Source organism: Branchiostoma lanceolatum, chromosome 2, assembly GCF_035083965.1.
Source record: "Branchiostoma lanceolatum isolate klBraLanc5 chromosome 2, klBraLanc5.hap2, whole genome shotgun sequence".
NCBI classification, from domain to species: Eukaryota; Metazoa; Chordata; class Leptocardii; order Amphioxiformes; family Branchiostomatidae; genus Branchiostoma; species Branchiostoma lanceolatum.
The window spans coordinates 24,599,654-24,616,336 of NC_089723.1; the positions used below are offsets into that span (position 1 = coordinate 24,599,654).

Here is a 16,683-nt window from a genome sequence, read left to right on the forward strand (position 1 = left end):
TTTATGTATGTGACAGTATGTACTATCAGAATTCTTGTGGCACTTTTTGCCACAAATATTATCAGATAGATGGTAACTGTTAGGTAGGTTTAAAAAAAGTAGATCAGGCCTGTATAATGTCTAGACTTGTACTAGTGGAGGGAAAGGGAGCACAAAAGAAGAGGTTAAAGGGCATGCCCAGTTAATGATTGAAATAAGGAAGGCCCAGCCAGAAGTGCTTTACTCATACTCAAATTAGTGCCAGTCACCTTGTTTGTTTTGTCGGCTCAGGGCATGTTTTCTATCCTGGATCTCAATCTGAAATTTATGACAGTCACTGCTATTCAGTGTCTAAACAAACATAGCAAGAATGAAGAAAGAAAAGACCAATTTTTGTGTAAAACAACACCTGAAACATGGGAAAGAGAGATGTAGCTATGATGGAAGAAACATTGAACAGTCAGCTAATACCCTGCCTGAATGGCTCTTTGAAGTACCAGGAATTTAAAGCATCAGCCCCCGAGACTAATAAGTAACCTGATTGGGAGTGCCATCCATAGGAGGCAGGAAGTAAACTGGGAGGTTTGAGGTCTGCAGGGTAATGAGAAAACATGCCAGACGCTGTTGGAATTATTGCACCGGAATTACATGCTGAGTTGTTTGTCAGCATCGATCACTTCATCCTGCTGACACTAAACCATACAAAATTGAATTTCTTGTTCCTTATTCCTGTGGGTTTGAATCATATTATCAAACTTGAAAAACTTACTTTATACTTATTACTTACTTTGGTAGAGCTCCCACTCAAACCAAGCTTGAAAAACACAAAAATATTAAGTGACATTTGTATCTATATTACTGCAACAGCAATGAATTATCATTTTATCATTTGATTCCCTGGGACTTAGGATTGTTATTCATTCTTGCCTATTGACAGAACTTTCATTAATGGTAGGGTGGGGATTAATGAGATAGCCCAGTTTGAATGTACCCTAGATAGTCTCCTTGGTATCAATCTGTGTCTTGTTCAAATTAACGTTATAGTCTGACAGTCATTACTTAACTGCTAAGACATTTCATCACTACATCAAAGTTGGCTATACATCTCTCTTTATGAATACTGTTCGTCTTAAAATTAGATTGTCCTTATTTTCCCCAGATCGGATCTTTGGCGGACCACTACTTGTTTGTACACAGAAGGACATGGAAGCGCTCACTGCGGTCCAGCAGCCACAGACATGCATTGTTACAGAGAGAACAAGAGGTAAGCACAGAGGATTTCATACTAGGCGGCTAATTAGGACTGTTCTCAGACACAGGCTTGGATGAGAAATACCAAGTATGTCCTGTGGAGAGAGATGACTGTGGGAAAACATTACTCGTTTCCAACCTGAATCTCTTGGAAATCAGGGGGAAACTACAAATGTATGCCATACATACTGGTATAAACATTGTACATGTACATTGTATACACTGTCCATATTCACAGACAAAATTCACTTCATCAAACACAATCTATCGCAGGTGTGCAGTAGCTATTCTACATGTATATAGCTCACATGTAATAATGAGTGGCAGTGCCTTGAGCTGCCTTACTCTACAACTTGACTGCACTTGAGTCCCTTAAGCTCACAGAGAGCCAAGAAATGTACAAATGATATAATAGTTATACATGTACCATATACATGAATATCATTAGTAACAATATTCACATCATATCATTTAGAATAACACTTCACCTCTTCTAAATCCATTTTATTACTTCTATTGACTATCAAATTAATCTATTTCCCATTTCCATTCTTCCACACTACAGGTTCTGATACAATTTGAGCCTAGCACTCAACCCTGTAATAAAACTCCCCTAAGCTTGTTGTACACAACCTTACTTCCAATAAAGGCCACACCATCAACACTACCCACCTACATCTGATATTAAATCATCTCCGAATACACATCTGTCACTTTTCCATTTGTGTCACCACACAAAGGCAATGTTATCAAGTTTATGGGTGTGCAAATATCCTTTATCCCTTATCTCCTCCAGAGGTGATATAGTCAAAGTGGGGCCGCCTTCATGTATAGTTTTGCGGGGTCCGCTGTGAGTTTTGGTTTGTGAGATTGATCCCAAGGTGCCGTAAGGCAATATCGCAATCCAGATGAGAAATTACATCTGCTACATCCAATCTATAATAAGTGGACCAAGGAGACCTGGAGGTGACGCTGAGTTTTGATTGCTTTATGTTTCCAGGATATAATATAGGACTGTCAGGGCTTTCTCAAAATCAATGGACAGGAGTTGCGGTAATGTTAGGGATATTTCTGGGTCATATTCATGCTCGTGAGCGACATTTGAGCACTCTTTGTGCATATCCAGTTTCATCAACAGTATAGGCTTGACATTGGTGAAGTTTCTGTCCATATCTGTATTTAGAAATAGTTTTTGATGTGTTATTCAGTTTAGGACAAGACAAATTTTAGATCCTAAAGTTTTTTGTGTGATATTTGATAATCAAAGCAAGACAATCACCTTTTTCAAGTACAAGACAAGTTTATGATCATAAGAGTTTTTAGGTGATCATAAAAGCAATAATCCACACCTCACACACGTCACAAGACGTTCACCTTTTTCATACATATTTTACTTCACATTGAGAGGGCATGGTTGCTTATCAGTCTGTTGGTATATTTGATTGGTACCGTTGCAAAGTTTGCCTCTCTTGTATTGGAAAACAATTCAATCCTAAAAGGTTCATACCAACTAATACATCACCATACAGAGAGTAAGCTTCTGATTTTGTTATCTACAGAATCATTGAGAGTCATTGATTTTCTAACGTTACAATTTGTTACTAATCCTCCGGTGAGCAATGTGTTCATTTTCCCTTAAATGTCTTTCTTATCTGGTAGGAAGTTCCATGTAGTTTCACAAGAGGTAAATCATTGAAAAAATTGTTACAGTTTCGCAGCACAGAAGTAAGATATCATCTCTGAGGCAAAAAAAGGAAACAAGAAGCTGGAGGAAGGAGATCAATATCAGTATAGAGTCCACTGTCAATACAAAAGTCCATTTTGATTAACCATCCTGTTTGCACTGACGCAGGTAGAATGCCCCAAGGGCTCATATTCCTAACTATACCTCAGTCAACGTTATCTTGATCCGGTTATCGATTTTACTATTTTGTGCAAATGATCCTGTACGGACGAAAATGCAACACTTCAAGTCAGAAGTTGCCTGTTAAGTCTGTTATGAGTACAATGTATAACTGACAGATGAATTTTCTTTACTTTGAGAGCTGACCATATACATCAACAGTTCCCATTTGGCAAGTGAATAGTATTAGTAGGAGTATCTTTACCTCTTCCAAACAGTTCTCTAAATATCAAATCCTTGTTTTCAATCTCAGAATATCAAAAATTCTATTATTGTTACAATGTAGATTTTCTTTATTTTCATTACATCTACATTGTTATATCATTTCATCATATGATAGCATGAATGAATTATGTTTGGAAATCATGACTTGTCAAGTTTGTTTTCCTAAGTTGTTTTTTGTTCAGGTTTGCCTGGTAGGAGAGAAAAGCCCTGCTTATCATCCTATGTGCCTTCCATATGCCACTGTGGTGTCAGAGGACAAACTGTGTGTTGTATAACAGCTGCCAAACAAGTTGACCTTATGCCAGGATTCTAATACCAGTAGCCCCCGAAACAGCTGTAGGTTGTCAGTCAGGTCAGAATCACATCTCGTGGGGATCCATGACTCACTCTAGATAACAGGAGCTTGACTTACAAACATTTAACGGAAATGTCAAAAGCCACCTTCAGAGGAAACAGAACACTGGGGCCATGTGTTAATCCTGATGTGTTAACAAGACAGAAAAGCTGAATGAACTTTCAAACTGTTGGAGTTTCTCATGATGTACATTTGTAGTTGCTACTCTGATGTTGTACCCCTTGAATATACATGTAGCACAGTACAAACCCGGTACTGTACTTTATTGCCGAACTTCATTTGATTTAATGACATCTCTCGTCTCTCTTCATAAGCGAAGACCAGCCAAGTTTGTACTCTCACACTCACAGTACAACTATGGTATTGAATGGAGGTACAACTCCCGTTGAGTCGTTCCGTGCCAGGCTGGAGGCCTGCCGCCTTAGCCCGGGACCTCAACTCCCCCCCTACTATGCCCCTGAAGGGGTTATTTGGGGGCAACACCTAATATATAGATGTAGAACTGTCAAGCACCAGGTGCCCAGTGTCAGAATCAGATTATAAATTAAGACCTTACAACTGGTCAATGTCTCTGGGAAAGTAGAAATCACAGTTACCAAATCTAATTTTCTTCTTCTCTGGTGTGTTGTCTCCAGGTGAGATGGTTACAACAACAGGTTGTGAAGAGGAGAGTGAAGAGAAGAGTGAAGAGAGTTTACAGCATGAACCCATGGGAAATGAGGCTCCAACAGAGCAGCCCCCAGGTCAACAACCCTACCCAGCAAGACAACCACTGGGATCCTCACTTCAATGATGACAAATGGGACAAGATGTGGTACCTGGTGAGTGACCTTGATGCTTTCCCAGGAAGTCTCTACTGGAAATTTTCGGAAGTCCAGATGATACACAATATGTATCATTACTAATTATAAGCCTGGAGTCCAGCCTTGTTGGCTTTGGTCTGCTCCCAATGATCGCTACCTTGGTGGAGTAGCGACTGCTGGGAGCGGATCTGAGCTAATAGTAACAAGGCTGGACTCCAGCTACAAAATGTATAAATATCATGCCAAAGTGCAGATTATTTCTGGGATGATTTCAGTAGAAAATATTATTGTTGCAATTCTCTAGAGATGTAGTCCTCCCACAAAAATTTTTTGAAAATGAGGTATGTCTGCAGGTAAAAGTGGGCGTAAACTGGGACCTATTCTCAGGGGGTCCGTATGGGGGGTTCCGACAATGGTTTACGCTGAATTCAGAAGAACCCCCTAGTACTATGCTAAAATCAAGGGAGGCAATTACGCTTAAGTCGGTCGCCTCGCTATGAATTACATGAATTTAACAGCTTTCCCTAAAGGCTATGAATTATGGCAAATCAAAATAGGCTACCTACACCTTACGGAAAAGGGGCTTGCAGACCCTCTTGTCAATTTTAATCAATAATCCAAAGCTAGCACCACTTAAACAGGTCATGCGTGACCAAAAGGTTCTTTGAAAATAGATGAAGTGCTGACTTTCTTACAAGTACCCTGTAGTGGCTCTTACGGTACAGCACACCCTTGCTGAGTTGATGTAAGTGTGGCAGAATATGCATGGTGACTGTGGCATTCCACAGTGCTGCTTCATGCTATTGCTACTCCTTACTTGCCAATGTCGTCACTGTGAAATCCCAACACTGCAGAGTGCATACACAAGTTCTCAATTTTGTGCCATTTGGCAGTTTTCATGGCTTCTTGTTTATTGTTTCTAGTTCCTAAGAAGCATGCACCATGTCAGGTACACTCGATGTAGAACATCCTGTTTGTACTGTTTTATATTTTTAGCACTATTTATGTGGTGGCATCCCTTTTATGACCTCGACCCTCTGTGAAGTAGCCTGTTCTGGTAATTGTGATGTGACACAGGAATTTATTTCTGGCAAAGATGTCCTCTTCCTGGGGTATTGTGGAATTTAAAAGTGGAATTATTTTGGCACCTCTACTTGATGTGCTTTGCTAGTCTATGTACATTAACATTTTCTTATACCATTTAATGCCTTTATGCCCACTGCATCTGTACATCAGTCAAATTTTCTGTTAAGTTGTTATCACAATATTTCTTGCACACATATAAATGCATGTAGTTTTCAATCTGTCTCCAGCTAGGTTATTTCATAAATGGACAAGCATTTAAGTGCAACATATGAATGTTTGGAATTACTTAAATAATATTCAATATTCCTCTATATATACTGTATAAATGTACATTGTATACTATATTTGTAATATCTTCATAACTGTTTGTATGCTGACTTGTCATATACTTAGTGATGACACCTGAGAATGCAGGTTATATATATATAGAGTCTTACAATTTACAAGTGCATATTTGAGGGCATGTTGAACAAGTAGGGCTGTTTATCTTGGAATACTGACACCCACTTCACAGCAGTGTACAGATTACAAAGTGGCTGCATCTGCTACTTTCTTTACTACCTGCACTTCCCCAAATGACCACTAGGTGGCAGTGTGACTGACAAATCAGTTCTGCAAACCTGTTGTCAGCTACAGCTTAGGGAGAGCATTTTAGTTTGTGTACTTTTGAAGATAATGGCATGATTATGAATCACTACCTGTCAAATATTATTTGCTATAGAGGACAAAACCATTTGCAGTTTTCTCTAGTCTAGGTTTTAATCTTCCAAAATGTTCAATGTATCTTTTTCCAGATAACCTGAAGATACAAACTTGATGCCATTCAGCACTTGTAAGTTGTAGAGTACTAAAGGTTAATGGACTTGTCAACATTGATAGCTTTCTGCATTGAGTTAGGTAAAGCTAGTTTTAAAGATGACATTTCATTTTTCTGCTGAACCACCTGTTGTGCCCAGCACTGTGACCGAGCTGAGTTTGCGTGCCAGTCTTCTGACATGAACGTGGAGGCAGCCTGGAAGAAGGGGTACACCGGGAAGGGGGTTGTGGTCTCTATCCTCGATGACGGGATTGAAACTGATCATCCTGACCTGGCTGGTAACTATGTAAGTTGTTTTCTTTCCCTTTTCTATGCTGACATCAACTGATATGTATATCCCTATCCATTATATACACTTCAAAGCATGATTGTTTTGTAGAAATTGTAGCTAATATTGTTGCAGCTATAGTTTTAGTTGTTTTTTCTATACATTTTTTCATGCTTCTTGTTTTAGGGGCTTGTACCATCTATATTCTAAATTTGATGTTGTCACCCTCTTAATAATGTGAAGTGTAATTTTGACAGACTGACAATAACCTTGACTTCCATCCAACTTAATGACTAACTAACTAACGGATTACTGACTGACGGATGACTGGACAGGACCCAGGGGCCAGTTATAACATAATCAGCACCAGCCCTGACCCAACCCCTCCTTACGACCTCATCAACTCCTGCAAGTAAGAGAACAGGATGTCTGAACAGAACTTGTAGTTGGAACGGATAACAAGCAAATAGTCTCCCCTTTGTCAATCAAAACAATTTGGCTTTCAAGTGCACAGTTTGAGGAAGGAATAATTTGCTTGTGTTCAACCTACAACCTCAAACCACACTTTTTTAAGAGCGCCCCCCCCCCCCCCCCCGACACAAAGGCACTGATTCATTTTGAATTTTTACATACTATGGTTTGAACCATTTTGTGCCATTCTTGAAGTAATTATTATACAATAGTTTTGACTGTTGATTAAGTGAGTCTGACATCTTCAGATACATGTGTACTTCAAAATGTGTCCAAAGACTCCAAACTTTGTTACATATATACATGTATGTACATATAACTGTTGTACTGTATGACAGAGGGGATATTGTTTGCCATAGAGTTAGAGACTCTACAGTCGGATGTCTACTGATTAGATAGCATTAATGAAAGAGTAGTTTGCTTAGTCAAACTCTTAGGCATTGCTACAATCACAGACAAACTGTATGATGTAGGCTTTTTGAAAAACTGACACTTTTTTTGGTGTTTGTTACAATTAAAAAAAAATTAATAGAGTCAGCAAGTTGTACAATGCAGCATGTCTGTGATCAAAATGTACCCTAGTATTGTAGATGTTAGACATTTTCCTTTATTCTGTAGGATCCAGATGCTAGTAGCGACATTAATGGCGGTACCCTGGACCCAACCCCCAGATATGAGTATACCAATGAGAATAGGTAATAGATCTCTGTCTTCCTCACATGCATGTGGCCTATCTGCATGTATGCCTGAATATTATCTCTTCTACCTTTATGTTGTATTCACTTGACAAACTGCTTGTAATTACACATTACTACATGTAATCATGTTCATTTTGTACATTAAACAACTGGCAATATATGGAATATATTTTACTGTATTCAGTGATTTCTACATCATAGATGACAATGCACTGCAAAATATGGTCTAAAGTTCCAAATCACAGAAACAGTTGTCCTTTTATCTGTCTTTTGTGCCATGTAGTACATGTATTGTACATTGTACATCAAACTTAAAGTTAGAGAATTTTTTTTCAGACATGGTACAAGGTGTGCAGGAGAGGTTGCAGCAATGGGAAACAATAGCTTCTGCAGTGTTGGTGTGGCCTACAAAGCAAGTATAGGAGGTACGGCGATTCCTCATGCATACAAGTTAAATTACGTGGATTGACAGTCTTCCAAGTGCAATTTCCAGAAAAAGGGTAGCAATGAAAGTTCCCCTCTCCCTTCCTCAGAGAATATTATGAGAAACAGTAGTTCGAAAGTAAACCCAACTTACTAAAGGAAAGTTCAGTAACCAAGATTGTTGACTTGCAGGCGTGAGGATGTTGGATGGAGATGTGACTGACTCGGTGGAGGCGGCCTCTCTTGGTCTGAAACCTCAGCACATCATGATCTACAGCGCCTCCTGGGGGCCTGACGATGATGGGAAAACTGTGGACGGACCCGCCTCTCTGGCTACAAAAACATTCAAAATAGGAGCGGAAGAAGTGAGCAAACTCTGTTATGAACATTTTTTGTTTTGTTTTCTCTCTCTCTCTCTCTCTCTCTCTCTCTCTCTCTCTCTCTCTCTCTCTTTAAGATTGGAAGACTTTCAATGTATTTTATGTCTCTTATCACAAATCCCAAGTACATGTAATCCTATTTGATTGCTTCATTTCCCTAGTTTTGTTTCTACAGAGTGGTTAGGCAGTTTCAGTACAAGAAGCTGTAAAATTCTTATGATTGTAATAATACAAGTTTGAAGGGTCACAAGGTCTCATATAAGATGATTTCCATGTCGTAATATTAATGAGAAGCCTTAACATTGCTATACCAGGGTAGAGACAAGTTGGGTTCCATCTTCGTTTGGGCATCAGGCAACGGTGGCCGTACACACGACAGCTGTGGCTGCGATGGCTACACCAACAGTATCTACACCATATCAGTCAGCAGTGCATCTGAACAAGGCAAGGTGCCCTGGTACCTGGAGCCATGTGCCTCTACCCTGGCCACTACGTACAGCAGTGGAGCACCACATGAAAGGAAAGTGGTAAGTCTTATAATTACGGAAGCCTTACTATTGTAAACATTGTATAATGCTTGGCATTAGGCCTCAACACCATTTGTGTGGTTTAGCAGTTGTCCATTGCTACATGGAGTAAAAGAATGCAATGTCAAACAGAGGAATGAATTCAAAGTATATTCAACACAGTCAGATTGTTGTGCTATTCACCTTTGCATGTCTGATTGTCAAGGGTAAAAGGCAGATTTTCATGTTATTGCTGGGTTGGTTACTTGATGACTTGCTTCTTTCCCACTCTGACTAATTTACATGCTATCAGCATTTGTATCCATTAGACAGGAGCATCCTGTGTGTCAGTATAGAATTTATGCAGTGTTAAGTCCACTGTTATCTTGATGTTGTACATGTAGTTGTCTTCCAAAATGACTCTTTTTTATCTGTTCATCTGTACATTGTAGATCACCACTGACCTGAGGAAAGGCTGTACTGAGTCACACACAGGGACCTCCGCCTCTGCACCAATGGCTGCTGGGATATGTGCCCTTGCTCTGGAGGCAAAGTATGATGACTCTTCACCGGGTGACCCAGACAAGTTCACTAATATAGTGATCCTGACACATTGCCCATTTTAGTAGTGATAATGTTCAAACTTGTTGTGTTAGGGTCTTGTAAATTAGACACGTTGTTGAAGTATGTTTTTCTTTTTTTGCTAGAGTAAGACTCATTTGATGCGTTAAGAAAGAATATACTTTGAATACACTGTATGAAATTTTACATTCTACATACAAAAACTACCCAAAAAGGCATATAGATCTGCATTTGTATGATAATAAATCGTTGTACTTTAGCCCCTTGCTGACATGGAGAGACATGCAGTACATCGTGGTGATGGCAGCAAACCCCATCCCTCTGGACAAGGACACAGAGTCATCCTACCCCCGTGACCCCCGCAAGGAGAGCGACTTTGTCACCAACGGAGCGGGGCTGCGTGTCAGTCACAACTTCGGCTTTGGTCTGATGGATGCTGGGAAGATGGTGGAGCTTGCTGAAAGTTGGAGGAGAGTTCCAGAGCAACATGTTTGTGAAGAGGCCCCAAATTCACAACAAAGGTAAAATATTGCGGCAGAAACTTACTTGTAAATTTGGTCTATAAGCCTCAGTGCAATGCTAAAACAACCAAACTAATTGTTTTGGGCATTTTATGTGTATGATTTTTGAGATTTAAAGATTTGTTTATTGTGGCTCAGTATTTTGTTGCAATAAGATATGAAGTTGTAATATAGTCTATTCAATGACATATTTCTCACTAAACACTTCTTCATCACAGGCCAATAACTAAGGGTCAGACAATCGTCGACACCAAAACCACAGGAGGGTGTAACGGAACAGATCGCCATGTGAAGTACCTGGAACATGTTGTGGTGCAGATCTCCCTGGACCATCCCTGTCGAGGTCACCTGTCCATCGCCATTACATCACCGTCTGGTACAAGGTCCACCCTGCTGCCTGAGAGGCAGTTTGACTCCTCCTCAGATGTAAGGCATTACTAGTATGTGGTATACAGCGACAGAAGTTAAAGTGCCATAACAATTATTTCTTATGATTCTACATTTTGCCATCCACGCCACAATCCACTGCCATATGCTAATTGGATTTCTTACTCAAAATTTTTTGCTTGTAACGACACTTTTCATACTATCATGATTTAAAAAAAACAGCATGTCTGCAAAGGTACTAACTGAAACTTGCCAGAGTATTACTTTTTCCAATTATCTTTGCAAAATGCTGTACACATACTTGTAGCTAAGAGCAAATCAAGATGTTTCCTTCTATTAACACAAGGAAGGAAGGAAGTGTGATATAAAGCATGTTTATCTCTTGTGGCCAGGGTTTGAAGGACTGGTCTTTCATGACAACTCACAACTGGGGAGAGCAGCCGTATGGAGACTGGATTCTGGAAGTCAGAGACCTGGGCCGACAAAACTGCCAAAGATATGGCCTCCGCACTGTGCTACGTAAGTTCCTAATGTTGTGGAACAAACAGCCTTTGTGCACCTAAAGCATGTGTTTGTCTGACAGTCAGTTTCTTAGTGTCTTGGGGGTGGGAAGTGGATGTATGCACACAGTTGACAGATATAAGAACGAGACCTCAGCAATGTTAAGGTACCTGGAAAGTAATTCTGAATGTATGTTTCTTTATGTACTTTTGTTGTATATTTTTTCAAGCAAGATGCATTTAGGAAAAAACTATGTGCCTAAAGGAAACTTGTAAGCTAACCATAGCATAATGATGTATATCTTGGTTTGTTTATTGATCAATGATGTATAACTTATATTCTTTGTTCAAAGGGCTTTCCACAACCCATTGTTATGTTAATCTATTTTGAATACACACGTAAAAAAAGGATAATGATGGTTGTGATGTTCCCCAGCTGTTCTGAGGAAGTGGAAGCTGATCCTGTACGGCACTGCGCAGCACCCGCTGTACAAACGTGACGAGGAGTCCAGACCTCACACACCACAGACTCGGGAGGAGCCAACTGAAGAAGGTAACACTCATGGTTTTCTGTCCAGACACTGCTGAAGAGATGTACTTCCAAAGAACTGGTCTAATGGCAGGACACAATGTAGCATTGTCCTGAAACCTTGCATATTATCATTTAGGTCTCATCTTCCATGTTAATACTGGTGTGTTTCTGTTATCACAGAAGAATGTGATGAGGGACAATGGTATGACCTCAAGCAGCAGCGGTGTCGTAGCTGTCATAAGTCCTGTGCCACCTGCCATGGCCGACATAGCGGCCAGTGTCTGTCATGCCATGATGGGCTCTATTTTGTGGAGGATGAGGGAACGTGTTCACAGGAATGTGGACAAGGCTATTACAAGGATGAAGGTAAGAGACAGTTGGTTTAAAAGTTATGAGTCCATTGTTAATTTGTACCATTCTGTCTGTTTTAAAATGCTGTTATTAATTTGTTCTGTAATTTTTTTGGTCAAAAGGCGAGTGAAATGCTTGCTATGAATCATTATGAAGACTGTGTTGGTTACACTGCACTAGGATGGAGCAATCTGTTCTTCCTATTGGTACTTGGGTATCATTCTCGTCAGGCAAATCAAGACTAGCACACAGTATCAGTGTTTTTGTCTTAATGCATTGAATGTTTAACTTGTAACCTAGTAATTAGACTACTGTGGAAGAAATGTGTCTTCTGTTTTAAGTCGGTAATGATTTTTTTTCTGACAGAGAATGTTGTACTTAAACGCGTACTTGATATACATGCCCATAGAAGAGAGAAAGTGCCTGGACTGCAGTGCAGACTGCCTGACCTGTGAGAACAGCGCTGACCACTGCACCAGCTGTGATGAGGAGGACGGACTCAAGCTGTTTGAGAACACCTGCGTGGCACAGTGCTCGGAGGGCAGGTACATGGACGAGAATGATGTGTGTCAAGACTGCGATGACTCGTGTGAAACATGCACAGGTGAGAAACAGTCAAGATAGATACATTTAATATGTATGATACAGGTAGCATGTCAGCCTATAAAGCGCTATAATGGTCCTCATTGCTATAACAAGTTGAGTTTAAGTCTCTCTGGCTTTCAGAACATTGTACTAACATTTTGTTCAACCAATGTCAAACTAAGTCAAAGAATGATTGTGAGCAATATTTGTTGTGTCCTGAAGATAACTGCTTGGTGTACATGTATCTCTCTTGGAATCTCTGCTTCTGCCTTTTGTAGGCCTCTGCATGATATCTGTGTGTGTGTGTTTGCAGGTCCTGATGAAACTGACTGTGTGACCTGTGCAGACGAGGACCTCCTACAGGAGTCCCAGTGTGTGGAGACTTGTTCATCAGGCTACTTCCAGCAGGAGTACGAATGTCTCAAGTGAGTCAATCTGTGGTTCGTCTGATCACATTGTTGTAAAAGATTGATGAAATGTCCATTTGAAGTTGTAGTCCATAGAAGAATTTAGTCCCTTGTTTTGTATATGTGTCAGTTGTATCAAGGAAATAATAAATGCAGGCCATCTTGACCAAAATAACTCCAAACAATATAGTTCTATATAGTTGATGAATGATACACATCCAGGTAATAAGATACGCAAATAACAGCCACTCAAGTAACTGGATAAATTTTGATATGTCTCAGATAGCTCTGCTGTCTTTCGTTAGTGACTGGACGAGGAATTGGAGTTACCAGGTTTTAAAGCAAAACTCTGACCTTCTTGACAAGTTCTATATCATTGTCACACTTCAGGTGCCACGCCACCTGTACATCTTGCTCTGGGCCGAGAGACGACCAGTGTCTCACCTGCTCAGGACACCTGGAGTTGGATGAGGACACAAACAGGTGCATCACTTCGTGTGAAGAAGGTGAGTCTTCGTATTAATAAGTTTTTGGTATAATATATGTAATGGAAGGATTTCATGTCAAATGGGTTTGTATGCAGTATGCATGTAGGATGCTGTTAAATATTGTAAAGTACTTTTTGGGCACTTCACAGCAATAGCCAAATATTTGAATAAGTCTCTTGCAAAATATATGAATTTGCATTATGTTTTATATTGATTTTGGAGCATGTACAGATAGATTTCTAGATTATTTTGACTAGCTAGCCTTTCTGCCAGTGCCATGTGAATGCCTTCGCACTCTGAAGCTCTTTCTATTTGTTCTGCTGTACCTGTATACAGGTGAGTATGGAACAGAGGAGGGCAAGTGTGAGGATTGCAACGACATCTGTAAGAAGTGTAATGGATCGCAGGCAGACCAGTGCTTGGAGTGTCATCATGACAGGTAAGAAGCATTTTTAACTTAGTTGACACGTTATTACCATGTATTCTCTATTGCTTATCAGATTAAACAGAAAGCTTTACCTTGTAAATGCCATTGCTAGAATTACTAAATGTATAATTAGATCACCAAAATATGAAGTTGTAGTTTGATAGAAAAGTTAATGAAAAGAAGAAACAGTAGTGAATCCTTGCTGTCTCCCTTAGCTACCTGTATGACACGACCTGTGTGGAGTACTGTGGGCAGAGACGGTACCCAGAGAACGGGGAGTGTCACCCCTGCCACCCCTCCTGCCGGGGGTGTACCGGAGGGGAGATCAACCAGTGTATCCAGTGTAATGAAGGTAAAGGGGGGAAGTTGTTGATCACTGTGGGGATTTCTAGGTTATCTTCATTCACCACTATCTCCTAGCATAATCATCTTCATCTTCCATCAACATTTCACTGCCTAGAAGTGGTCAACTATGGCTTTGCATTGAACAACCCCTTAAAAAGGTATTATGTTAATTATCTTACAATGCACTTGTACCTTGTGAGAGTAATATACACTCTACATGTACATTGATGAAGGTTAGACATCCAGGTAATAGTATACACCAAATGTCAGTTACTCAAGCAACTGGATAAAATTTTGAAACAGTCAGACGTTTCAGAAATACTACATGTACGACATGTTTGAAGCCTTCTGGAAGAAGAGATAATGTAGAGTGAATGTATGTAGGTCATCTTTTTAAAAATACAGTTACTGTTGTTCATAATGATTTTGGGACTTACTTACTGCATGCAGCAAAGTCAAGCAATTTTGAAGTGGTAAGCTCAGAAGTCATGTTTTTTTATGTAGAGTATGAAGGAGAGGACCACTTCTTGTACCAGGGCACCTGCCATGTTGTGTGTCCCCCCGGTCTGTATGGTGACACCAATGACCAGGTGTGTAAGCCATGTGCACAAGGGTGTATCACCTGTGATGGCCCCGGAGACAACCAGTGCACACTGTGTGAGGAAGAGAGAACCCCAACCGATGGAAGGTGTCAGAGTGAAGGGAGTCAGACGGAAGAGGAAGAATGTGCAGAAGGATGTCACTCTTGTCAAGAAGGTTGGGAAATCACTCAACACATGTATTATAGGCATTAAATGCGTAAATGCGCATATGCATATTTGCATCAAGGTTGGTGTTAAAGCTGAAAATAAGCATTAATATCAAGTGGACATTCAGATAGGACAGACAGACCAGAGAGGCTTAACTTTGTTCTTAACTTTTGTTATTTTAGCATTGCAAGCAGTTTTCTCATTGAGGTTATTATGATGTACATGTACATCTAATTTTATCACTTCAAATACTAACAGAAAATTGTATCAGATATGTTCCATTGACTGAAGTATAATTTATGTCTGAAAAATCTCTGCAGTCGTAGAGATTGATTTGTCTTAAAATCCATTTTCTTTAGGCCCTGACGTCTGTGACAGTTGTGACGAGGATTACTACCTGACAGATGATAGCTGTGTGAGAAGCACAGACTGTCCATTGTTCACCTACCCAGATGACCAGGAGCGGGAGTGTCGGCCCTGCCATGAGAACTGTGAGGCATGTGACGGGCCAAACAACCAAGACTGTAACTCCTGTAAGGAGGGATTCTATAAGGTAAAACTGGGCTTTGTACAAAGGAAACAAATATTGTTGTTTAATGTTTATTGTGCAAAGGCTTCAGGGGAGACCAGGAAGGATCAAAGAGGATATATAGGCGTTTGAAAATGTGGCAGCAGAAAATGTTGGTGCTGACAGCATTATGTTCATTTTGCACACATGCAATATTGCATTGTGTTTTTATTTACAAAAACATGCAAACCTTTTGCTGGTTAATGCATTCTTCTCTTTAGTGCTCAGTAGAGTTTTTTTTAATGCTACTTTCTACTGGATGATGCTCTTGCAATTTTAAAAAACAGATATGTATATTATCATCGTGTTATCTTTTTCCTCCTCAGACGCCTGAAGGCTGCAGTGCGGAGTGTCCAAACAGGCGCTACCAGGACGACACCAATAAGGAGTGTAAGCCATGTGACTCCACCTGCTTCACCTGCAGTGGGCCTGCCTCCTTCCACTGCCTCTCATGTGATGATGGCGGCTTCCTACATGGTTAGTATGAATAAGATGGTAACAGAAACTACCCATTGTCTTTCAATGATGAACATCGTCTTTCAATGATGAACAATTATGAAATAAGATTTGTTTTGTGAACGCTGAAATCTCTTTTGTCTCACATTTATAAACTTACTGTTTGAAAGTTAGTCCATTTTTCGTTCTTGTCTTTATTATTTCAATGCTTAAAGCCTTTGCACAACTTTGCTCACCAAAAAAAAAGAATCTGAGTTTTGTTGAGGGTTAAACTGGTGCTGAGGCAATATAGCAAGAGACAGGTGGAGATCCCAAAGTGAAAATTGTTTATTTATTCATTCATTCACAATTGGTGCAACATATGTGCAATGTGATATGAATGGTAAAAAAAATTAGCATCATCTTCAATTTTTTATTCTATTTCTAGAAAGCAGCTGTCACTCCACATGCCCAGCTGGATTCATTGCCAATGCGGAGTCGCACAAGTGTGTGGAGTCCAGCTGTGAGCAGGACCAGTACTACAGCAGTGAGACAGGCAGGTGTGAGGACTGCCCATACAACTGCAGGGCTTGTGACAATGATGGAGACTGCACAGGTAAGGCCTGGGGGGTAGAAAATGT

General features: G+C 40.1%; 1 protein-coding gene across 1 annotated transcript in view; it reads left to right on the forward strand.

Moving 5' to 3' along the window:
* Positions 1 to 16,683, forward strand: part of LOC136428130 (proprotein convertase subtilisin/kexin type 5) — a 29,516-nt gene that overhangs the window by 1,937 nt on the left and 10,896 nt on the right. Inside the window, exons 2-23 of the mRNA XM_066417432.1 lie at positions 1,139 to 1,243; positions 4,349 to 4,534; positions 6,559 to 6,705; positions 7,777 to 7,853; positions 8,193 to 8,281; positions 8,472 to 8,644; positions 8,974 to 9,186; positions 9,618 to 9,718; positions 10,008 to 10,268; positions 10,487 to 10,694; positions 11,048 to 11,174; positions 11,592 to 11,708; positions 11,868 to 12,053; positions 12,448 to 12,642; positions 12,937 to 13,048; positions 13,421 to 13,536; positions 13,855 to 13,957; positions 14,161 to 14,297; positions 14,795 to 15,046; positions 15,399 to 15,592; positions 15,934 to 16,084; positions 16,491 to 16,658. Coding sequence (XP_066273529.1) covers positions 1,139 to 1,243; positions 4,349 to 4,534; positions 6,559 to 6,705; positions 7,777 to 7,853; positions 8,193 to 8,281; positions 8,472 to 8,644; positions 8,974 to 9,186; positions 9,618 to 9,718; positions 10,008 to 10,268; positions 10,487 to 10,694; positions 11,048 to 11,174; positions 11,592 to 11,708; positions 11,868 to 12,053; positions 12,448 to 12,642; positions 12,937 to 13,048; positions 13,421 to 13,536; positions 13,855 to 13,957; positions 14,161 to 14,297; positions 14,795 to 15,046; positions 15,399 to 15,592; positions 15,934 to 16,084; positions 16,491 to 16,658 — 3,418 coding nt within the window. The remainder of the gene's footprint in view (positions 1 to 1,138; positions 1,244 to 4,348; positions 4,535 to 6,558; positions 6,706 to 7,776; positions 7,854 to 8,192; positions 8,282 to 8,471; positions 8,645 to 8,973; positions 9,187 to 9,617; positions 9,719 to 10,007; positions 10,269 to 10,486; positions 10,695 to 11,047; positions 11,175 to 11,591; positions 11,709 to 11,867; positions 12,054 to 12,447; positions 12,643 to 12,936; positions 13,049 to 13,420; positions 13,537 to 13,854; positions 13,958 to 14,160; positions 14,298 to 14,794; positions 15,047 to 15,398; positions 15,593 to 15,933; positions 16,085 to 16,490; positions 16,659 to 16,683) is intronic.